This window comes from Elgaria multicarinata, chromosome 20 (genome assembly GCF_023053635.1).
Source record: "Elgaria multicarinata webbii isolate HBS135686 ecotype San Diego chromosome 20, rElgMul1.1.pri, whole genome shotgun sequence".
Lineage (NCBI taxonomy): Eukaryota > Metazoa > Chordata > Lepidosauria > Squamata > Anguidae > Elgaria > Elgaria multicarinata.
Window position 1 is genome coordinate 11,766,986 of NC_086190.1, and position 25,314 is coordinate 11,792,299.

Sequence of the window (25,314 nt, forward strand, 5' to 3'; positions counted from 1 at the left end):
GAAAGGCCCTACAATTACCAGCTATGTTGACTGGGGAATGCTGGAAATTGTAGGACTTTTTTTCTGTTGAAACATACATAGGATTGCACCCTTTGTAGTTCTTATAGTGCTCAGTTCAGGGTACAAAACATAACTGCACACCATAGATGGAAATTATGTTACGCTTTTGCAACACAGCGTATTGCGTTGCCTCATCTCTGCGGGGTTTGATCAGTGGTGGGTTTTCACCACACAAAATCATCTGGCGGTCATGCCGTCACCAAGTGATTAATACGAACGGGACTTCCCTGTTTGTGTCATCCCAGAAAGGGATGAAAGGATGGGAGGGGCATGGATTGACTGGGAACTTTGTTTAGATCCCCCTATGAACTTAGAGAGGGTGACCCTATGAAAAGGAGGACCGGGCTCCTGTATCTTTAACAGTTGCCTAGAAAAGGGAATTTCAGCAGATGTCATTTGTACATACGGAGAACCTGGTGAAATTCCATTTTCATCACCACAGTTAAGGCTGCAGGAGCTATACTAGAGTAACCAGATTTAAAAGAGGGCAGCTTTAACTGTTGTGATGAAGAGGGAATTTCACCAGGTTCCCCATATATACAATTGACACCTGCTGAAATTTCCTTTTCAATACAACTGTTAAAGATACAGGAGCCCTGTCCTCCTTTTCATAGGGTCACCCTAACTTAGATCTATTATATACTCTGTTCTGGAAGGTCTTTTTCAATATCGTAGGATCATGGCTCAGTAGAAGAAGTTCTCAGGCTTAATCCCTGCATCTCCAGGTAGGGTTGAGAAAAACACCTGCCTGAAGCCATGGATGAGCTTCTGCAAGTTGGTATATACCTGAAATAAGGTGTCGATTTTCAATGCTTTGGCCTACAACTCCCATGACCCCTCACCCTTGGCTATGCTAGCTAGAGCTGATGAGAATTGTAGGCCAAAACATCTGCTGGACCAGAAGTTGCCCACCCTGAATTAGATGACTTGACAGATGGATTGAATGAATAATGAATACTGTTTTAAAATTTCCTATTGGGTTTATCATCGCTAGCTAAAATTAACCATTAAAATTATTGAGGTTAAAACATAGATGTAAAGCAGCTACCTTTGTTCCTAGTTCTGGAGGAGGAGCTATCAATGGCTACTAGTCCTGATTGGCTAGGTGCTACGTCCACAGAATCATAGAATAGTAAGAGTTGGAAGGGGCCTACAAGGCCATCCAGTCCAACCCCCTGCTCAATGCAGGAATCCACCCTAAAGCATCCCTGACAGATGGTTGTCCAGCTGCCTCTTGAATGCCTCGAGTGTGGAAGAGCCCTACATAATTGGCTCCGTCATACTGCTCTAACAGTTTTTCCTGATGTCCAGCCGGATTCTGCCTTCCTGTAACTTGAGCCCATTATTCCGTGTCCTGCACTCTGGGATGATGGAGAAGAGATCCTGGCCCTCCTTTGTGTGACAACCTTTCAAGTATTTGAAGAGTGCTATCCTAGGCAGTAAACCTATATTCACTAGCTGCTGGGGAATATGGGTAGGAGGGGGCTTCTTCTGGGCATCCTTGGCGAAAACCAGGAGGTCTGGACTTGATCTCTGGGTGTGAGATTTTGTACTCGTGGTTTAGGGAGTTCCCTACATTAGAATGCGACGCCGACATCTAAACGTGCACCAACCTGTTCAACACCAATATTTGTAAGTCACTCATTCATAAATTCATTCATTCATTCATTAAAAGCAGTGTTGCTAGCTAGCAATCTGCAGCATAACAACTTATTTACCAGACTTTTTGAGAATAGCTCCCCTCCTTGCATTTATCGTTGTTCTGGCAAGTGACTCAGGATTTTGGCATGTGAGCCGAGGAGTAGCCAGTTAATCCTGTCAGCTGTTGCCTGGGAGCCCTTGGCTTGGTACACTGTAATCCTTCCTGTGCATAGGCTGATCATGAATCATAAAATAGCAGAGTTGGAAGGGGCCTACAAGGCCATCGAGTCCAACCCCCTGCTCAATGCAGGAATCCACCCTAAAGCATCCCTGACAGATGATTGTCCAGCTGCCTCTTGAAGGCCTCTAGTGTGGGAGAGCCCACCACCTCCCTAGGTCACTGGTTCCATTATCGTACTGCTCTAACAGTCAGGAAGTTTTTCCTGATGTCCAGCTGGAATCTGGCTTCCTTTAACTTGAGCCCGTTATTCTGTGTCCTGCACTCTGGGAGGATCGAGAGGAGATCCTGGCCCTCCTCTAACAGAGGAGGGCCAGGATCTCTTCTCGATCCTCCCAGAGTGCAGGACACGGAATAATGGGCTCAAGTTAAAGGAAGCCAGAGAGGAAGAATGGGTGTGAGCTCTTGCCTCTGAAAAGACTCATTTAGGCAACCGGAACAAGTGATCTCATGAGAAAAATAATGCTGAGGTCAGACATACTGTTCCCTAGGACAGAGGTATTCATGCTGGTTCTTTTCAACTCCAGATAAGGTCATAACTGTACTTAGATTCCCCCCCTCCCAAAAGTGTTCAACATGAGTCACTTAATGATCTCACTCATCTTTACACAGCAGCCCTATAAGGTAGGCTATTATTGTTGTCATTCTCGTAACACAGATGTGTGTGAGCATTTCAACATCTGAGGATGTTGAAATGGCCTGAGTGGTTGTTTGGGAACAAAAGGGATTTCCAATGAAACTGCTGAGCGGCAGCTGATCACGAAGTTCAATTCTATCACCTGCGGCCTGAATTGAGATGAGAGGTTTGTTGTTTGTTTACGCCCACTATATGTGTTATATATTAGCTTTCCAACGCCAAGATGTTTGTGCTGTCACCAACACTGCTGTGTGAATGGTCACTGTGTTTATTCTACATACCTTTAAACTTTAATAATAATGAAATCGTCACACCTTTTGCATTGCATTTCCCCAGAAATTCATTAGTTCCCACCACACCTCCCCTTGTGTAATTTAGGATAACGCCCTTTGTGCATCTGATGAAATGGATTGTAGTCCATGGAAGCTTATGTCATAATAAATTTGTTAGTCTTTAAGGCACCGTCATATTCTTTGTTGATTTTACTGAACAATATGAAAGTGCATTCCTGGTGGGTAAAGTGGATAATAATAATAATTTATTTATTACCTGCCTCTCCCTCTGGATCGAGGCGGGGTACAACACAAATGCAAACACCATAAAATACATATAATTGATTAAAATATATAAAACGAATACATTATTAAAAGCAGCACATTATTAAAAGGCGTCTTAAAATTAAGACTCCTTTGCATGTGTAAAGTCACTACTTGTGGTTTGAGTCACTGAGTGAAAGCATGAATTGGCGAGCCAAGCGTCAGCCAGATCCATCAATAAGATGGAGGCTACAATGCGACACATATTTACTCTGCATTCTGATATTACCCCAAGGCTACAAAGCCTGCCTCTGATCAGTTTCCAAAAGGGAAGCCGTGGGTCTCATGCAGCAAAAGCAAATGGTCACATTGAGCTCTGCCTGAGGGCTAGTGCCAAGATTTCTCACCCGAGGACCTGCTGCCTGCATAGGATGATTGCAGAGCATTGTGGGAAATTAAAATGGCTGCTGTTTGGGGCTGATCAATGGACTGTTATTTGGTCACTTGCGAATCTAATCAACTGCAAACCAACCAGTAAATCCTGGCCATGTTTTGTTGGGTTTTTCGGTTTTGCGGACTTTAAGTACGAAGGATCTCATTTTATGCCGCTGCCATCAGTTGCAGATTGTGGGAATTGGGAAGGCCTAGGAATTGGGAATTCTTCTGCCATGCACACACACACACTTGAAATCTTCCCAGTTGGTCATGTGGCGAGGACATAAGCCAGGGCCTCCTCGGTGGCTGCTCACCAAACTCCGGAACTCGCTTCCAAGGGAGGCTAGGTTGGCCCTATGTCTGTTGTCCTTCCGCCAGCAGACAAATATGTTTTGACTTCCTTTTGATCATAAGGCCTTGGAAAGGTTCAAGCAGGATGCTGTGGAACTCTTGTGAACCGCCCAGAGAGCTTCGGCTATTGGGCGGTATAAAAACTGAGGTTTTTCTTTCCGGACGTTTGGGTTCGATTTCACAGTCTGCACAAACCTGCTCACACGTTATAGCCTTTTACCAATCGAGAGAGGCAGTCCCAACCACCTGCTCACGTAAACAAAGGAATCCCTGACACACTAGATTTCTAAACGCAGGGAATGATGGAAAACCAGAGGGTGAGGGGAATGGAATGGACTGGCCGGAATCCTGAACAGCACTACTTCGCACTGCAATGTTTTGGGTGCAATTCTATGTATCTTTAGACAGGGAAAAGTGCTACAATTCTCAGTACTGTAGGACTTCTTTCTGTCTAAACATGCATAGGATTGGAGCGGGAGGGTGGGGGTGTTGGATGGAATGTATTACTTCACTGAGTTGAACATGTGATAAGCCAGCCCTGCAGTTGAAGGTAAACATCAGCTCTGTGACCGTTTATATAGCAGCCTCTACAGAACCAGCAGCGTAATCCAAAAAACAGATCCCTGCCCCGAGGAGATTACAATCCAAGTGTAAGTGGGGCGCAACAGCGAGAACTGTGGCACATTTATTATTATTATTATTATTATTATTATTATTATTATTATTATTTATTTATTTATTTATATAGCACCATCAATGTACATGGTGCTGTACAGTGTAAAACAGTAAACAGCAAGACTCTGCCGCATAGGAGTCAGGAGTGGAGACCGCCTCTGTTTTCAATATATATGGGCGTGGAGGGAAGAGAAAATAGAATTCCCAATTGCTGCGTGGTTTTTATCCTGGTTGTGCTTTTTATATTGTATTTTGTATTTGTGCTTTTAACCTGTCGGTTGTTTTATTATGGTTTTAATTTTTGTGAACCGCCCAGAGAGCTTCGGCTATTGGGCGGTATAAAAATGTAATAAATAAATAAATAAATAATGGATGTGCATCAACTGGACGCCAACTTTTTTCACGGCCTCACAGGCAACAACCCAATCCTAGCCAGGTCTACTCTGAAGTAAGTCCTGCTAAGAGTTTACTCGTGAGGAAACACAACTAGGACAGGGCTATAAGTGGGTAAAATCCAACATAGATGCTAGTAACAGTAGAGGCATTAAAATGAATGGGACTTGAATTAGCCACGACTGAGTTAAGTCCCATTCACTTCAATGGGTCTACTCTAAGTAGGGCTTAGATTTGATCTCACCTAGGTCTTTCTAGTGTACAATCGGACGGTGTCGTTGCTGCAGCCCGAAGCACGTTTACGGGAGAGTAAGCGCCGGCTGGGTTGAGTGGGCTTCCTCCTGAGTAAACAAGCTTAGGGTCGCCCTGCTGGGTACATCAGATTTTGCTAAGGGGGCAGAAAGAGCTGGCTGTGTTCCCCCCTCCGTCCTCCCACCCCACCAGTGTCGTCAGCAAAGAGGAGTGGGTCGCGGGAGGGGAGAGGAGAGGAGGCCAGCGGATCCCAGGCTGCGTTTCCCCGGAATCGATGACTCCTCCCGTCTCCTGTTGATTCAGCGGCCGCGGGATCACCCCCACCCAGCCGAACCTCGTGGACAGCAGCACAGCGCTTGCCAAACAGGCCATGCCGCCTGGGGCAGGATGGGATTTGTAGTCCAAGACGTCTGGCCAGGGGAAAGTGATTGCTGCAGCAGCCACAGCAACCCCCGGAGAACAAAGCAGGCGCGGGAAAGCCAACGCTGGGCAGGGCCAGTTGGGGGGTGGGTGGGGGGTGAGGGGCGTGGCTAATGGGGAAGGGGGCGTGGCTCTCCGAGGAAAGGGGCGGGGCAGCAGAGAGAAATACGGCTTTGCAAAGCGCCTGCCTTTTTTCCCCCCTCCGGTTGCAGGAGCGAATCAGCGCGATCGCCCCTTGCGCTCTCTCCGTGCGCGCGTGGAGGGGCTGGTTTTGGGGGTGGGTGGGAAGGAAGACAAAGGAGGCTTGGTGCTCCTGGCAGAAGGGGGGCCCCCGAAGCGGTTTCCCTTCGCTCCCGATGGCTGCGGCACAGCGAGCGAGCGACGTCTGCCGCAAACTATTCCTCTTGGTTCTGTTGCAGGTGGGTGCTCTGATGTCTGGAATACTCTCTGAATTTGACGCATGGTTCGCTTTGTGGTTTGTAAGTGGGTGCTCTGATGTCTGGAATACTCTCTGAATTTGACGCATGGTTCGCTTTGTGGATTGTAAGTGGGTGCTCTGATGTCTGGAATACTCTCTGAATTTGGCGCATGGTTCGCTTTGTGGATTGTAAGTGGGTGCTCTGATGTCTGGAATACTCTCTGAATTTGGCGCATGGTTCGCTTTGTGGATTGTAAGTGGGTGCTCTGATGTCTGGAATACTCTCTGAATTTGACGCATGGTTCGCTTTCTAGATCGCAGGTGGGTGCTCTGATGTATCGATCGCTTTCTAGGCGGGTGTATACCATTGCTCTCTAAATTGCAGGTGGGTGCTCTGATGTACAGACTGCATTCCACGTTGACGCATGGCTTGCTCTCCGAACAAAATGGGTCGGGAGGCAGAGGTGGTCGGCAGCTGGGGATTTCTCTTCCCTTCCCCTCCCCCCTTGCCTTTTTTTGGGGGGGGTATGTGTTTTGATTTTGGCTTGTAGCCTCGAAATCTCTCACAATCGAGTCCTAATCCCCAAGGACAGTTTTGCGTGCTTTTCCTTTGGAGGGCTTTTGTGTGCTGTGTTTGCCCTCAATGCTCCCCCCCCCACCTTTCCCCAAATGGTCTGTTTTGCCCTGTGCTATTTTTGCCAGGCGTGATTTCGAGCATCGGACTCCTGGAGCAGGGTGTGCATGTGTGGCAGAGGTGCAGTTAGGTAATTTTTAGACTCTGGACTTCATGGTCTGAGCCCCCCTGCCCCGCGCACACACACACTTCACTCCTTGAGCTGATAAACGTGTGTTAATTCGCTCGCTTCCAACTGTGTTAAGGTCCCCTTGCTGCTTTCTCCCCAGTGTGCTCAGCATTTCCTCTGAGTTTGTGTTGGTAGGATCCAGCTAAAGTCCTACAGAGGGCCGGTTCAGACAACACACTAAACCATGGTTAGGCCACTAGCCCTTTTGCAGCCAATGGTTAGTGAACGTGTTTAAAACCGTGGTTGAGCAGCCACCATGGTTAGGAATGGTTCACACAACACGCTAAGCCATTCACGTTTAGCTCAAAACGTTTAACCGTCATGGTTTAATGTGTTGTCTGAACAAGGCCCTAGAGGAGAACCATTGAAATGAATGGGATGCGTCAGTTAACAATAGCTAACTTAAGTCCCATTCATTTTAATGGTTCTACTCTAAGTAGAAGTTCGGCTGGATTCTACCCTGTGTCAACCCAACAGGAGTGAGTGTATACAACAAAATTTGGTTTTTGAAAAAAAACAATCCACCCAGCCTTTTCGTTGTTGTTGTTGTTGTCGTCTGAGAAAGGGGTACATTTTGTCAGCTCAAAATACTTGGAAATATCCATTTGCAATGTAGCTGAGCAGTGTCACAGGACCTAAATTATGGTTCTTGAAGTCTCATGGTTACAAAGGTTGGTCTGTCTTTCCACCCCAACTTCTGTTCCATATGGATGGATTTGCTTGGGCAGAATAATGAAAAATATGCAGGTTTTATGAGAGCTTTTTGGCCCGGGGCGGGGGGGGCAGTTGTGTGACATTACTTATGCTGTGGGCTGGTTTGAATTCTGCATTGACTACTGCTGCCATCCTTAGAACACCCATAACTTCATTGTGTTTTTTCCTGTTTTTAAATTTGCAAAGCCAGAGTACATGCTGATGACCTCCTAACAGTAAATGAAGAACTGTGTTAAATCATTCCAGTTTAGTTAGTGGATGTGCTTGTAGACAGATCTGTATTCTGAGTTCGCACTGTTGCTTAAGGACATCAGAAGCGCCAAACTGGGTGAGACTGAACTTGAACACTTTTTTTTTTTTAATATTATTGTTAGATTTATATCCTGCTTTTTTTCCTCTTGCAAGGAACTCAGGGTGACGCTTTCTCCTCTCCATTTTATTCTCACAACAGTCCCGTGAGGGAGGTTAGGCTGAGAGTCAGTCGCTGGCCCAAAGTCCCCCACTGAGCTTTGTGGCTGAGTGGGGACTTGAACCCGGATCTCTATAAACACTCTAACCACTACACCACACTGACTCTCATTTGCAATAATATAACAGTTAGCAGGATTCCAGCCGACTTCAACCCAGCTGTGTTGGATTACAGCACACATAATCCATAGCTAGCGTGGGTGGGGATGATGGGTTTTGTAGCCCAAGGCAGCTGAGGGTGGTGACGAGCTGGGCAAGAGTCCAGCAAGTGGTCAGTGGTCCATCTGGTGTGTCTTTTGCTTTTGCCCACTGTCTATTCCAAATCTAAACAGTCTGCTTTTCTTTTTTTAGATTGAGGCCTGTTTGTTTGATTTCAAGAGAATTTATATGCTGCCAAATTGCATTCGAGGCGCCTTAACAAAATCCGTAAAAACATGGTGCCCCTCGTAAAAGAGAATAAACTTTTAAAGTGCTATTTTTATACAAAAAAAAAAAGTTTTAACTGCAGCAATTCGCTTATTTGACGTTGCCAAGGCTCCAATCGTATGCCTGACTACTCAGAAGTAAGCCCCACTGAAATCAATGGGGCTTGCTCTCAGGGAGAGGATTGCAGCAAATCCTGAGAGCAAGTTAAGTACGGCTGGAAAACAATCTTCAGGGCTTTGGGTGGATAGGATGTCAGTTACTCAGAAGCTCTTAAATAGCTGGGTATTTTAGTTAGATGACGTTGCAAAGTCTATTGATAAAAACACACGTACACCACGTAACCCTTTGGGCACGTCTTTGATGCTTAGTATTTATACAGCCTTTTTATCAATAGACTTTGCAAACCGCACGCACCAGTTGAGGATAGCGCTGCATTCCATGGAAACATATGCTACGGAGGGGCAACCAGGTGTCCTCCACGGGTTTTGGACTACAACTCCCATCAGCCCTAGTCAGCATGGTCAGTGGTTATGGGAGTTGTAATCCGAAACATCTGGAGGGCACAAGGTGGGGTGATGGCCACCACTTCGGATGGCTTTAAAAGAGGGTGGGATAAATTCCGGGAGGAGAAGGCTATCGATGGCTACTAGACCTGACGGCTATGTGCTACTTCCAGTATCAGAGGCAGTGGTATGCACCAGTTGCTGGGGAACATGGGTGGGAGGGTGCTGCTGCACCATGTCCTACTTGTGGGTCCCTGGTCATCAGCTGGTTGGCCGTTATGTGAATAGAATGCTGGACTAGATAGACCCTTAGTCTGAGCCAGCAGGGCACTTCTTATGTCCCTAAGGCTGCTATGACTAGTTTATGCCATAATGCATTTGCCAGGTTTTAAGGCTTGCTGCTGCTAGACTTCTGGAAGTTGAATACATTTATTTTATCTCCCTGATCCTTACAATACTCCTCCAAGGTAGAATCATAGAATAGTGGAGTTGGAAGGGGCCCATAAGGCTATCGAGTCCAACCCTCTGCTCATTGCAGGAATCTACCTTAAAGTATCCCTGACAGATAGTTGTCCAGCTGCCTCCTGAAGGCCTCTAGTGTGGGAGAGCCCACAACCTCCCTTGGTCATTGGTTCCATTGTGGTACTGCTCTAACCACCGGGAAGTTTTACCTGATGTCCATCCGGAATCTGGCTTCCTGTAACTTGAGCCCATGATTCCGTGTCCTGCACTCTGGGAGGATCGAGAAGAGATCTTGGCCCTCCTCTGTGTGACAACCTTTCAAGTATTTGAAGGGTGCTCTCATGTCTCCCCTCAGTCTTCTCTTTTCAGGCTAAACAAGCCCAGAACTTCGGTTCTGAAGCACATAACTAACAATTTTCCTGTCCCCTGTACCTGGCATTTTATGCTTTATTAGAAGCAAAACTGTTTGCCAAGCCTAATTTTGTATTTATATAATTGGTTGCGGCCCTCTCTGGAGAGGACTGAGCTATGCCTCAGTTCTCTATGCTCTAGTGATGTCCAGGCTGGACTACTGCAGTGCCCTGTACATGGGTCTGGCTTTGAAGATGGTTCAGAAGCTTCAGCTGGTGCAGAACGCGGCCTCCTGTGTATTATTGGGGGCCAGGCGATTTGAACACTTAATGCCTGTCCTGTACCAGCTGCACTGGTTACCAGCATGTTCCTGAGCCCAATTCAAAGTGCTGGCTTTGACCTTGGAAGCCTTAACTGGTTCGGGAGCAAGTTACTTAAAGGACCCCTTCACCCATATCCGCCTGCCCACGCTTTAAGATCAGAAAGAGGGCCCCGTCTCATTTGCTCACCCCTGAGAGCAGTTAGGTGGGCGATCACACGTGAGAGGGCCTTCTTCGCAGTGGCCCCAGCCCTTTGGAACCAGCCCCCATTGGAGGTCGGCCATGCTCCGTCATTGGAGGCCTTGAAAACATATTCTTTTGCTGTGTCCTTCTCGTGATACGACTTCCGTTGTTCTTATTGCCGTAGTTTTTGATGGTTTTAATGTTGGCTTTTATTATTTTTATTGCCATTTTATTGTGTTTATGTGTGTGTGTTTTTTCATGTTTTACTGTTTTTAGGCCCGTTCAGACAACACGCTAAGCCATGGTTAGGCCGCTAACCCATTTGCAGAAAATAGTTCTGAGCGTGTTTGGACTGTGGTTATGTAGCCAGCATAAATACTCAAAAGTATTTAAACTGCAAACTTCGCACAACACGCTAAGTCACGGTTCACAGGACACGCTAAGCCATAATGACCATGTTCAGGTGACACGCTAAGCATTTTGACCTAACCATTATGGCTCAGTGTGTCATGTGAACCGTGACTTAGCGTGTTGTGTGAAGCTTGCAGTTTAAATACTTTTGAGTATTTAAATTGACACTCGGTAACATTTTTTGTCAATAGCTGGGTCAGTGCGAAATTGACACCTTGACTTGTTTCATCTGCAAGCAGAAGAATAAAGGAAAGGTGGCTACACTACTGCTTTCTTTTTATTTATTACATTTATTTATTACATTTAAATCCTGCCTTTTTCCCCCTCCAAGGAACCCAAGGCATCATACATAATACTCCTCCGCTCCTTTTTATCCTCACAACAACAACCCTGTGAGGTGGGCTGGGCTGAGAGTCTGTGACTGGCCCAAAGTCACCCAGTGGGCTTCCATGGCTGAAAGGGGACTAGAACCCGGTTCTCCTGACTCCCAGTCCAACACTCGAACCACTACGCCATTCTGGCTCTCTTGTAACTGTATCGAAATGCACTGACAACTGTTGGGGCCCATGACATGTTCCATATACCGTTTTCAAACTGCTTTCATAGTGTTATATCCTGCGTGGTGTAGATCTGGCCTGGGACACTGGAACCCTTCAACTATATAGTGTGAATATCCTTTTCTTCTTCTTTGTTAAATAACCTTTCTTTTTTTGTCCTTTTTTCCCCAGGCAGTGCCCTCCTTTGCTCAGACTCACTGCACCGGCCACAAAGAGTAAGTGAACACCTGTATTTAAAAGCCTTTATTTTGCAGGACTTGGCCTCTTTGGTAAGCTTTCTTTTAAGGAAAGAAGGCAGTCCTTATTTCAAATCTCCCCATGGCCACCCGACTCGTCAAGATCTCATATCTTCAGCTCCCCCTCTGCAATACAGAGATTATAGTACTGGCCTACCTTATCTGGTTGTTGTAAGGATGAGAAATTCTTGATGAGTCACTGGTTTTGTCTTTGTTTCCAGGTGTCCTCCACAGGGACCCAGCTGGACCGGCTTGTGGTATGTCTGGTGAGTTGAGAGAAGTTTTGCCTTGTGTTCTTTTATAAGTTAATGGCCGGGGAAGGCAACGGCGAACCACCCCGCTATAAGGCCTGCCAAGAAAACATCAGCAAAAGCTGGCGTCCCTCCAAGAGTCAGTAATGACTCAGTGCTTGCACGAGAGGTTCATTTCCTTTCCTTTCCTTCTTTTATAAGTGTCCCCTTTTGTACAGCCTTTCCCCGACCTGGCTGGGGGATGATGGGAGTTGTAGTCCGACACACCTGCGGGGTGCCAAATTGGGAAAGGGTTCATTAATATGTTTTGGGAATATGAAGAACCATGGGAACAGGACCTCTCTTTCCGTAAGGTGCAATTCCATGCGTGTTTAGAGAGGGGAAAAGTCCTACAAATCCCAACTCCAGTGCTGGGAGTTGTAGGACCTTTTCCTCTCTAAATATACATAGAATTGTATTCTTAAAAGCATAATTCTAGAACGCGTTAATTCTTAGCGGGTGCCATTTCTCACTTTAGTTGGGAGAGGGCATTCTAGGTTTCTGTTTACTTTTCAGTCATGGTTTGTTCATTTTCTAGTTTTTGTGGCTTGCCCTAGCTGAACAAGTTTCCCTGGGACAGAGGAAGTAACAGAACAGCAATACAAACTAAAGATAATTATCTGGCTTCGTTACGAAAGGAGCAGGTTGTGTGACTAGTTTAGAATTGTTCCTTAAGGGTGCTGGATGTGAGTTTTGAAGCGGCCTCATTATTTAAGTTAAGGGTGTTTGAGAAATCCGAAATGGATTCAAATGACGTTGCGTTTCTATTCATCCGCCCTGGGGATTCTTCAGCAAAGTGGCATCTTCTGAGTCACACAGAACGTGCACATTTGCGGGGCCGTTTTTCCTAACTTTCCAAAATTGCACGCAAATTTAGCCGTACGAGAACACGGAAGCTACTGGGAAATCCGTTATTTATTTATTTATTTATTTATTGCATTTTTTATACCGCCCAGTAGCCAAAGGTCTTTGGGCGGTTCACAAAAATTAACACTAACGTATGCACCATTCTAAAACAAACAAACAAGAAACGCACAACTTTTTATACTGCCCTGATCTCTCCTCCCCTTCTGTAGCATTCTGTGCGTGCGTGTGTCTGCTCTGCTAAGATTGCACGCCGAGCTAATAAAAATACGCAAAATGTTACGCGTCGGTGAAAGTCACGTAAATTGCGACGGAGTTTTTTTCGTCCGTTTCTGAAAGGGAGAAAAAATCCAATTCCGTCCATGAGCGGATGCTGGAATGAAAGACGATCCAGGAAACAGACGGAACAGATTAAACGATATCTATACGTCTCTAATATAAGCAGTGGCTTGCTCGCCTTTGGCGACCAGACATTGCATGCAGGCGAGTGGAGGAGGGGATAGAGTGTTCCGGGCCATCTTCTGTGTCCTGCAGAGAATCCAAGCAGACTCCTAGGGGAGAGAAACTCCCTTTTACATGCCCACCTGCTCTCTGTCCGTCCTCCTTGCAGGCTAATAACTTTTGTAGTTTTATTTTTGAGGCTGTTTTAGAGATGCTTTTCTACAGAATGGCCGTAGGGTCAACGGTGGCTGTTTAAACAGGAGCAATGTGGGACGCGATCTGGGAGTGTGGCTTTGATTTTACACGCCTTCTCTTGGGAATCTTGCGTCAGCTGCCTCGCTACGCCAGCCCAAGGGTCTGTCTAGGCCAGCCACGTCTACCCTGTGTGTTTGTGGCATCTCCAAGTGTGGGCCATGAGGAATGTGGTTCGGGAGCAGCAATGTGCTATTGGTCGGTGGAACACAAGGGCCGGGGGATCAGACATCTGCTGGTGGCGCGCTCTGCATGCCTCCGCTTGTGCAGTTTGGGATTGAAGCATGGACATTTTTGCATGCAAAGCCGATGCGTTCCCACAGCCCCTCCCCAATACATATAGGAACGTATGAAGCTAACTTATACGGAGCAAAGCCAATGTTGCAGGAGGAATCTTTCCATTGCTTGGAATTTTTGCCTTTGCATCATCATTATTATTATTATTATTAGTAGTAGTAGTAGTAGTAGTAGTATCCTGCCTTTTGCCCAATGCTGGACCTCAAGCCGGCCAACAGCGGGCATTGAACAGAGGGTTGGACTTGATGGCCTTAGAGACCCCTTCCAACTCTACTATTCATAGAATAGCAGAGTTGGAAGGGGCCTACAAGGCCATCAAGTCCAACCCCCTGCTCAATGCAGGAATCCACCCTAAAGCATCCCTGATAGGTGGTTGTCCAGCTGCCTCTTGAAGGCCTCTAGTGTGGGAGATCCCACAACCTCACCAGGCAACTGATTCCATTGTCGTACTGCTCTAACAGTCAGGAAGTTTTTCCTGATGTCCAGCTGGAATCTGGCTTCCTTTAACTTGAGCCCGTTATTCCGTGTCCTGCACTCTGGGAGGATCGAGAAGAGATCCTGGCCCTCCTCTGTGCACCAACCTTTTAAGCGTTTGAAGAGTGCTCTCATGTCTCCCCTCAATCTTCTCTTCTCCAGGCTAAACCTGCCCAGTTCTTTCAGTCAGTCTCTCCTCACAGGGCTTTGTTTCCAGACCCCTGATCATCCTGGTTGCCCTCCTCTGAACACGCTCCAGCTTATCTGCGTCCTTCTTGAATTATGGAGCCCAGAACTGGACGCAATACTCTAGATGAGGCCTAACCTAACTTGCTACCTAGTTCTTTAGGATACATGCTGCAGATTGAATTTGGGTCCTTCTGCCCCTCCCCTCCAGACCCCAACCTGCTGATCTGGATTAGGGCCATGGGGAAAGGGGTGACCTCTTCCTCTTGTGCTGTTGTCACAACAACAACAAAAAAAAAACCTGTCCCTGATAAGAGCTGTTTGACCTAAGAATGTAAGAAGAGCCCTGCTGGATCAGACCAAGGGTCCATCGAGTCCAGCATTCTGTTCACACAGTGGCCAGCCAGCTTCCCACGGGAAACCCACAAGCAGGACATGAAGGCAACAGCAACCTCCCCCCCCATGTTCCCCAGCACAGCAACCGGTTTACATAAGCATACTGTCTATGTTCCTTGACAGTGGAAGAGAGAGCTTTTCTATACAGACATGCGTTGTGGACTCGTCGTTCCCTACTCATGGTCTTTTTATGGGTTCTTTAGATGACGTCGTGACCCTACTGTTTCGCGTCTGTTTTTTAAGAGCACTTTCCTGTTTGTTTTTAAGAGGAGGGGAAATAGAGTATTATCTGTGAAAGCGAAAGAAAACGTATTTTCCTACTTGTGTCGTTGTGTTATTCTATTGTAGCGCAGTGCCACCTGGAAGTTATGTCATGAAAAAGCTCTTTGTGTAGTGCTCGGGTCTCAATTCTGCGATTGAAAGGAGATAGGGCGGATTATCAGCCTCGTGTAGAAAAGAATGAGTAGAAAAGCCCTCCTCCTTCGCTGGAGGTGTTTATGCAGACCCTGGTTTGACCATTAGTCAAAGCAGGCAGTAGTTAGATGCATCCTGAATTACAACCAACTAACCCTCGGGAGGAGAAGTAGCCCAGTGGTAGGGCACCCACCTTTGTACTGACTGATTGATTATTACATTCATATCCCGCCTCCCCCCCCGCCCACCAAGGATCCCAAGGCAGCATTCATAACCCTCTTCCTCTCCATTTTAAAGCCCTACGTGGTTTGGGTCCAGGCTACCTGCGGGATCGCCTTCTCCCGTACAATCCGCCCCGCACACTCAGGTCCTCTGGGAAGTATTTACTCCAGCCCACAAAAACAAGGCTGACAACTATTACCCAGAGGAGCTTTTCTTCCGCCACTCCCAGATTGTAGAATGGCCTTATGGGAGAGATTCGTCAATTTAACAGTCTTCCGGAATTCAAGAAAGCCATAAAGACTGATCTCTTCCGGCAGGCCTCCCCAGTTGAATTTTAAGACACCTTTTAATAATGTGCTGCTTTTAATAATGTATTAGTTTTAAATGTGTAAATCAATTATATGTATTTTATGGTGTTTGCATTTGTGTTGAACCCCGCCTTGATCAAGAGGGAGAGGCGGGTAACAAATAAATAAAATTATTATTATTATTATTATTATTACTGTTAATAATCCTCACAACAACAACAACCCTGTTAGGTAGGTTGGGCTGAGAAGCTGTGACTGGCCCAAAGTCACCCTGTGGGTTTTCCTGGCCGAATGGGGACTAGAACCCGGATCTCCCAACTCCCAATCCAACACTTTAGCCACTACACCACACTGGCTCTCCTGCCTGAAACCCTGGGGAGGAGCTTCCGGCCAGTGTTTACAATGGGCCTGTTCAGACAACACACTAAGCCATGGTTAGGCTGCAAACCCTTTTGCAGCAAATGGTTAGTGTGCGTGTTTAAACCGTGGTTATGTAGCCACCAGCTCAAAATGATTAACCACCATGGCTTGGCGTGTCATCTGAACAGGGACAATGCTGGGCTAGGTAGAGCATGGATCTGTCCCAGTAATAATAAGGCAGCATCTGATGTTCCTAGGAATTGTGAATTCCACATTGAGCAGGAGTTTGGACAACTTGACATCCAAAGTCCCTTCCAATTCTTTTTTTTAAAAAAGCTGTGATTCTATGAAGCTGTTTGCCCCAGAAGAAATGCTGCTATTTGCGCCTTTAGCAGCTTCGCAGCTGGAGTGGGAAGGATTTAATCTGGAATATGGAGAAGGGGGTTGGACACACCTCTTTTCTGCAGTGCAGATCTGGGACTCTGCAGGGTTATTTTGATTAGAAAATTAGATGTGATTCCTCTACATTTATTTTATTTATTACATTTCGATGCTGTCCAACAGTTTCAGCTCTCTGAGCGGCTCACGCCGGTGAAAGCCACAAAATGCACCGTACGATGCACTTAAAATGTAAAGGCTCAAAACGACAGTGTATAAGTGCAAGCCAGAATAATAACCAGCAGCAATGCCGAGATTCAAAATACCATCGCAGATGGAAACAACGGAGCTAAAAGCCCAACGTGCCTGGGGAAAATAAAAAGGATCCGTAAAGAGTCTCTCTTGACCCAACTAAACTGTCCCAAGTAGCTCCACCTCAAATAAAGAGGTGTGGTTTTCGTCTCCCGCCTTGCAATAGGTGTGGGTGTTTGCTTTCGCTTTCACAAATAATACTGCATTTTCCAAGGGGTTGTCTGTGTCCACCCGTAATCGGGGATGAATGAATTACCTTTGTCTACCGAGGAAGCATTCTTCCCTCCACGCACATGATGCAGAGTTCAGCGGGTCATGTCCTGGCTGCTTCACTCCCATGCAAATAGGGCAACTTCGTTGCTTGGCCTCACCCGAAACAGGTCAGGATGAGTTTTCCCCGTGACGTTGAATAAGGCGAGGAGATCCGGCCAGCTGCCTCTGGAACAATCCTAGCCGGCCTGATTTTTCTCGCCGAAAACCCCGGGGGATGCCTCACATAGTTGGCGATGAGATCATAGTTCCTCCTTTCCCTGCCTCCCTCCCGTGGAATGTTTCATTAAAAATTCCCCTGTGCCGATCCGGAGGCCTTAAGCAACTGAGGACGTGGTGAGGGTTGCCTGGAGTTCCTTGGCCGTGTCGTGGCTGACGTTGCCTGCACATCAGCGGCTGAATTGCAAAAAAAGCATTCCTTCTTTCTTTTATACCAAAGATATTCTCTTTAGATTTCTCCTTCTTGAAGTGTGGTGCCCAGAACTGGACGCAATACTCAAGGTGAGGCCTAACCAGTTCCAAATAGAGGAGAACCAGTATCTCGTGGGATTTGGAAACTATATTTCTATTAATGCAGCCCAAAATAGCGTTTGCTTTTTTTTGCAGCCACATCACACTGTCGGCTCCTATTCAGCTTGCGATCTACGACAATTCCAAGATCCTTCTCATTTCTAGTGTTGCTGAGCCAAGTATCCCCCCATCTTGTAACTGTGCATTTGGTTTCTTTTTCCTAGCTGTAGAACTTGGCATTTACCCCTATTAAATTTCATTCTGCTGTTTTCAGCCCAGCGCTCCAGCCTATCAAGGTCAATTTGAAGTTTGCTTCTGTCTTCCAGGGTATTAGCTATCCCACCCAATTTTGTGTCGTCTGCATATTTATTTATTTATTTATTTAGTTATTGCATTTCTATACCGCCCAATAGCCGAAGCTCTCTGGATGGTTTACAGATTTGATGAGCATTCCCTGCACCTCCTCATCCAACATTGTGAAGATTATAATACAGTGTTATAATGGTCTAATTTTTTAAAAAATAATTAAATCGCTAAAAAACAATTGCAGTACACATTTTTGATGACAGACCTGTTCAAGACAGCTGACACCAGTGTCCTCTCAAATATTATTAAATGCCCGGGTGTGGAGGGCAGTCTTAACCTGGCTCTGTGAAGATGACAGTGTTGTTGCCGGGCGGGCCTCAGTGGGGAGCTCATTCCAGAGTCAGAGGGAGCCACCACTGAGAAGGCCCACCTTCCAAGCCACCCTCAGAGGGGACACTTGGAGGATGGCTCAGATGTTGATGGTAGTGTCTGGGTAGCTTCACGTCGGGAGAGGCGTTCCGTCAGGTATTATGCTTGCGAGCACGGGGAATTCTTTGAAGGAAAGAGCGGATTGCGCATGGTGTCGCTACGACTCCCCCATTGACCTTTCTCCCATACTGGCCACCTAACCCGCTTAGTCACATTAACCAGTTAAAGGCGCATCCTCCCAGGTATATACTGGATTTCTCCATCTGTGGTACCAGGAAAGCAGTTTCAAACCAGGGAGGCTTGGGACCTCGATACTTGAGGGAGCGCCTCTCCTTATATAGGCCTGCCCGAGACTTGAGATCTGTTGGAGGAGTCCTTCTCCGCATCCCACCAATACAACCATGGTGGGACATGGGAGAGGGCCTTCTCTGTGGTGGCTCCCCGGCTGTGGAATGCCCTCCCCTTGGAGGCCTGACTGGCGCCAACGCTGACTCTACTCTGGCGCCATGTAAAAACAAGGCTTTTTAATAAAGCCTTTAATGGTGAAATTCTCCTGGCTCGCACATTGTTTTAACAGTTTTAGTTGTTTTTACTGTTTTTAAATTATATATTGGTTTTAACTTGATCAATGGTTTAATTTGTTTTTAGCTGTGTATATTTATTGTTTCATATGGTAGGATTTTATCTGTACACCTCCCTGAGGCTCTAGTGATGTAGGGCGGGATACAAATGTTTGAAATAAATAAATAAATAATGCACCAATGCGTTATTTATTTATTTATTTATTTATTGCATTTTATACAATGCAGATCTGTGTGAACCATTGTGAAACATTCTCTCGATACTGCGCTAACCTTCTGGAAGTTTGGCTTTGTTTTCATTCTTCAGTTATGTGGTTTAATGCCCTGTGAATTTACTGCTCAGTGCTTTTGTGAGACCTTAATGATTTCATCCCAGCAAAGCAGGCGTTCAGGAATGTAGCGGGGTGGGTGGAGATTGGACTGCATGCTCGAATCATTCCTCTTTGGTTGTTAATTCGGTGGGGGGGGGGAAGCTCTCCCTGCATCTAGAAAGGGACTGCACCACAACACTGTGTCTGCTCATCCCTGCATGTAGAAAAGTAGCATGTGATTGTTTAGGAAGGGACTATACCATATGCTCTTTCTGCACATTTGAATCATCTCTCATCTTTTGTTTTACTTAATTGGTTTCCCATAAAATTTGGGGTTTGATAATCCAACCGTGCTGCCTCCTCTCAGTTGATTGACATCCCTGGGAAATATATTTGGGATGGACACCTACTGCCCATTGGCTACTATCTCTCAGCCCCACCTACTTATGCAAATATTGGAGTAAGTGGCTGCTTGCCAGATCGAGCTAAACATTGCTGCTTTTGTATGTAGCACTAACCTTAGCCTCCCCCTTTGTATACTCCCCCTTCCTCTCTGCTTCTGTTTTAGAATGACCACGGTTTAGCATGTCGTCCTAAGCCTATAACAAGCCAGCTTCATAAACTATGGTTTGAAGCTGGCTTGTTTCCTCTAACCGTAGTTGAGATTTCAACACAATTTGCATGGGTGGGACAATGCAACAAGCTGGGCGGATCTAAAATGGGAGCGAGACCTTCCAAACTCCTCCTCCACAGCCCTCCTGGAGTGGGGAGCGTGCAAACCCGGGGTGGGGCCGGTGGTGGTGATGGGATAGAACAACTAGGGTTGTTTTTGTGCACCAAGTCCTAGTTCCGCATTGCAGGTTCCCCACTTTGGCTCGCCATGTGTTGGACTACAACTCCCATCAACCCTGAGCCAGCAGGGCTGATGGCAGTGGTGGGCCAGTGGTTTCGCACTGCATCCGCCCAAGCCTAATGTGTGCTGTTTGCTTTGAATGCAATCTTTCTCAGTTCAGACAACACGTTTCTCTACGCAATGGGAAAACTCCACGTTGAGTTTGTAGGACGTACTCCTCGCACAGCATGATCTAACTTCACCGTTGTGGGCTACGTTGGAGTTGAGTAAAAGGCAACGCGGCATTTGATTGACAGTTCCTCCACCCTCCCTCCTCCCCCAGTCCTGCTGATGGTATCCCATCAGCCATTGCTGCAAAAATACAATCCCGACGGCTCTCCTAGAGCGGCAGTCTCTCCTTTAAACGCACTTGCCAGAGAACTCTGTAGCCAGTGGGAAAAGTCCACTCAACACAACAGAAAACTCCACGGAGCCCTCTACACAACACAACGGTTGTGCAGGAGCTCTCCGCTGCACAGTGTGCAGATGACACAAAATTGGGTGGGATAGCTAATATCCTGGAAGGCAGAAGCAAACTTCAAAGTGATCTTGATAGGCTGGAGCGCTGGGTTGAAAACAACAGAATGAAATTTAATAGGGATAAATGCCAAGTTCTACATTTAGGAAATAGAAACCGAATGCACAGTTACAAGATGGGGGATACTTGGCTCAGCAATACTACAAATGAGGATCTTGGCATTGTTGTAGATCACAAGCTGAATATGAGCCAACAGTGTGATATGGCTGCAAGAAAGGCAAATGCTATTTTGGGCTGCATTAATAGAAGTATAGCTTCCAAATCGCGTGAGGTACTGGTTCTTCTCTATTCGGCCCTGGTTAGGCCTCATCTAGAGTATTGCGTCCAGTTCTGGGCTCCACAATTCAAGAAGGACGCAGACAAGCTGGAGCATGTTCAAAGGAGGGCAACCAGGATGATCAGGGGTCTGGAAACAAAGCCCTATGAGGAGAGACTGAAAGAACTGGGCATGTTTAGCCTGGAGAAGAGAAGATTGAGGGGAGACATGAGAGCACTCTTCAAATACTTAAAAGGTTGTCACACAGAGGAGGGCCAGGATCTCTTCTCGATCCTCCCAGAGTGCAGGACACGGAAAAATGGGCTCAAGTTACAGGAAGCCAGATTCCAGCTGGATATCAGGAAAACCTTCCTGACTGTTAGAGCAGTACGACAATGGAATCAGTTACCTAGGGAGGTTGTGGCTTCTCCCACACTAGAGGCCTTCAAGAGGCAGCTGGACAAGCATCTGTCAGGGATGCTTTAGGGTGGATTCCTGCATTGAGCAGGGGGTCGGACTTGATGGCCTTGTAGGCCCCTTCCAACTCTGCTATTCTATGACTCTGTGTGGATATTCCCAAAAAACCCACCCTCCCCCGTGGGGTGGAGTTCCCCCCCCCAGACAACACATTTCTCAACGGTGGTGTAAAAACTCCACGGTGGAGTTCTCAAACCACTGTTGAGAAATGCGTTGTCTGAACTGAGCCATCCTCTCCCTCTTTGCTGGACGTCAGGAGCAGGGTTTTGCTGCATTTGCTAACGGGGTGTCCGCCTCTTCCCTTCCCGTCCCTTTAGGCTCATCCTGCTCACGGTGTTTCTGCTGCTGATGTGCGGCATCGGGGCCAGCTGTGTCAAGTTCTGCTGCCGCAAGAAGAGGCCTCCGATCCAGACCTTCCCGCCACATGCCCACGACCTTACCGTCATCCCCATGGACCACGACAGCACTGCTCACAGCACCGTCACTTGTGAGTATATCCCAGTAAGGCGCCTTTTCTGCAGCCTCTGAAGTCTCAAGCACTTGAGGTGGTTCTCAGTACAACAGGGAAATGGTAGGGCCGGTATCAGGGGTTGGTATAATCGGGCCTTTGCCAAGGCCCACGTTCCATCTGGGGCCCTGCTGCTTTTTCATGCTGTCCCCCTGCTCAGTCCCAGCGAGCTGGGAAGAGATCGAAGATCAGGGGTAGCCACCGCTGCACGCCTTCTCCTTTCCCTCTACGGCGGGGAGCCACGTGTGGCCGACCAGCTGGACCCGGGTGCCAAATGGCAGCTCAGGAGCAGGTTGGGGCAGATGCAAAATGGTGTTTCGGGGGGGGGGGGGCGGAGGCAACAAGTTCTTGCACCCCGCAAGCTCTATACAGGATCAAGTGCAAATCTGCTTCTAATTAGTACAGGTTAGGGATTTTAACAGCCGAATTACGACGAGGGGGAAACTGTCACGTATTAAAAAGCAGCTGGAAGCTCGTAACCCGTTCCGATCTGCTTCCAATCTTCCAGTGAACCTGTAGTTCACTGTTCTACTTCCTTCCCGTCTCTGTTGGGTTGACGTACTCAAGCAGGAGGGTAGAATCTGAGCCCCAGGGGATGATCCACTCCTCCTGGCGTTCCGATCCAGCATTCAGGAATTCTCTTGACTGGCCACGCCCCCTTCCTTTGGCTCCACCTCCAACCAGGAATCATTCGGAGGTTTCCTTGCTCTTGCGTAGCTTCCCCCACCCCATTCTAAAAGGTTGAAACTCCTCTCTCGCGACTGGCAGGAGGAGGGTTAAGCTGAAATATGCTGGTCTTGTAGGCCACGCCCACTTTTGGAATGGAGTTCCCGAGAGCTTTTGCGAAGGCTTCAACGCTCCCTGTATTAAAACACCCCCTTTCTGCGCCGTCTCTTTGCAGCGTACAGCTCTCTGCAATATCCCCAGAGCTTCCCGCTTTCTTTGCCGTTCCGAGAGGCGGACAGGAATATGGCGAGCCCTCCGGCGTACAGCCTCTACGCCATCGAAATGCCGCCGTCCTACGACGAGGCTGTGAGGATGGCCAAGCCCTGCGTTGAAACTCCATTTGTAGGCCAAAAGCTGGCCGACGCCAGCTCTGAACCGGCAGCTCCGGAGGAGCCGAATCCGTCTCCAACGTTGCCCGAGGCGACCCCCGAAGTGGTACCCGAAGACTCAGGGGTTCCGGAAGGTTCCGCATAAGGGCAGAGTAGAGAACGCCGAATGGACTACCGCAAGCAAATGAAGTTTGACTGCTATGTACTTGGTTAGCCTGAACACACACACACACACACACACATTCAGAGAGAGAGAGAGAGAGAGAGACCCAGTTGTCTGCCCCATAGCGACGAACGAACCGTTGTATGGAAAGAATGCCTCCCGTAGTTTGCGATAACTTTCCGTTGTTGCGTCAAGGGTACCGAATGAACCGGCAGGTTAAAGATAATACTCTCGGTGGGGGAGAGATGGTTAGGGTCAATCCCCGCATGACGCAATGTGAAAAACGTTGCTCTGGTGGCAGGGGAAGCCACGAAGAGTCGCTTTATGAGGTGCGGCGGCTGAGGGGACAGAAAACGGCCGACGATTGGACCTGAGCAGCCGCTGGAAGGAGCTGCTCCGCTCGCAGCGAGGTGGAAAAACGGGGCCGAGTACGAATTCACGTCTCCTTCTTCTGAGAAGATTGAACTATCCAGCAAATTGCTGACGTACTGGATTCGTTGCTATGTAACGGCAAATGGCCTTTGACCCAAAGGTCATTTTTAATGCTCTCTGTCAGGTCTATAGATAGCATGGAGTTTGGCAGTGGGGAGGGGGTAGAATTGATATTATTGTGCTAGTTGCAAGGGTCAAATCCATGTGTAACCCCCCCCAAGCCTTTCCAAATCCCCCTCAAGAAGAAATTGCTGTGCCCAGTTTAAAATGTAAATATGTGTTGGAATACTCCTGTGTCTGCTGTGATTTTGGGAGAATGCCACGAACTGCTGCCAGGTAGGAAGAAACCGATAAAAAACGAAAACATCCAACTCAAAGCAGCTCTTGGCAGGCTTAGGGCAGAAATTGTGAGCGGGGGAAATGTGGCCACGCTGATTGACGGAAAACTGGGATGAGGGGAGGGAAGGATGGAGAATCTGAACCGAAGTACTTCACGCTGCAACGTTTGGTTGTCCCAGGGATGCGATTTCTTGTGACAATCTGCGCGAGTGATCCTCCCTCAGCCTGTGGGGCGGTTCACACAACACACTAACCCCACTGGGCGGTTGAGTGTGGGTTGTTTTGAACCGTGGCTTAGCACGTTGTCTGAACCCAGGCTGGGTTATCGTGTTGTCTGAATGCAGCCAGGGTGTCTTGTTAACGGTGCAGTGGGGTTTGTTGACCACCCTGAACAGCCCGACAACAAACCATGGGTTCTCCAAGTGGCTTGTTTGAGAAAAACAAGCCATACTACTGCACTGTTAACAAGCCGCTCTGGCTGTGTTCAGCCAACACGCTAACCCAGGGTTCAGCAAACAACCCAACCTCAACCAGAGTGTGGGTTAGCGTGTTGTGTGAACAGCCCCTGTGTATTGGGGTGAATAGCTGTTTCCATCATTCAACAAACGTGGTTTCTAACCTTATTCGTCCCTCCGTTTCTGGACTCACCTTGCGGGGTGTAGCTATCAGGACTGTTAGGGGGTGTGCCGCCACTACAAAATTTCTCCTTCCACCGTGATCCTTTCTGTCCCTTTTGGGGGTTTTAAGCAAACTAAGCAGCGAGGCCATCATCTAAGACAGCCTTCCTCAACCTGGGGTGCTCAGAATGAGTCAGTGGGGGGTGCGTGATACTGTTGATCGTTCCAAAGCCAGCAAAGGGGATTTCCAGCGCTGTCAGCAATTCGGTGGGGCTCTTTCGAAGGGAAACACCTCCTGGTATTTCCCAGCACCAAGAACTGATGAAACTGCAACCTTCAATTCCTTCCCCCTCCCCCCTTTTCCCCCTCCCCAACAGATGTGTAACCCAACACATCTCCAGATGTGTTAGCAGAGGCTACCTTCAGGGGAAGGTCTATGCATTCTCACATCGTGGTGGAACCAAAAGTGAATTGATTGTCGCGTCCTTGCATGGATTTAAAATGGGGAGTAGGACCTAGCGTTTAAAGACCACTTCTCAATTTATTATACTATCTGGATGCTTTTCTTTCTCGTGTTTTGGAGGAGTTAGCAGCTAAAGTCCATGGTATGGGAGGAATCTGTGACTGAACCTTTTTTTGCATGAAGTTTTACTTTAAAACTGGCTACTGGAGTGTAGTTTTGGCTCCGCGCTGTTTCTTAAAGTTGGTTCAGGAGCAATTTCCCCATCTCAGCTGTCCTCAACTTGCTGTCCTCTAGATGTGTTGGACTACAACTTCCATCATCCACAGTCAGCATGGCCGTAGGGAACGGCCTCATTACCAGGTCAGACCATGGGTTTATTTGATGGTGGCAGCAGGATTATTCCAGGCTCTCTGGCAAAGGCCTTTCCCGTCACTCTTTCTGCATTCTTTACAGCTGTGAGTTTGTGGCTTATGGATTTGCATC

At 47.5% G+C, this 25,314-nt stretch overlaps 1 protein-coding gene across 1 annotated transcript; it reads left to right on the top strand.

Annotated features, from left to right (window-relative positions):
- Positions 1 to 5,921: 5,921 nt before the first annotated feature.
- TMEM52 (transmembrane protein 52) lies at positions 5,922 to 23,752 on the top strand. Its single transcript, XM_063145538.1, has 5 exons — positions 5,922 to 6,057; positions 11,426 to 11,469; positions 11,712 to 11,756; positions 21,572 to 21,741; positions 22,664 to 23,752. The coding sequence occupies exons 1-5, from the start codon at positions 5,995 to 5,997 to the stop codon at positions 22,960 to 22,962; spliced, it is 621 nt and encodes a 206-aa protein (XP_063001608.1). The 5' UTR covers positions 5,922 to 5,994; the 3' UTR covers positions 22,963 to 23,752.
- Positions 23,753 to 25,314: the final 1,562 nt, after the last annotated feature.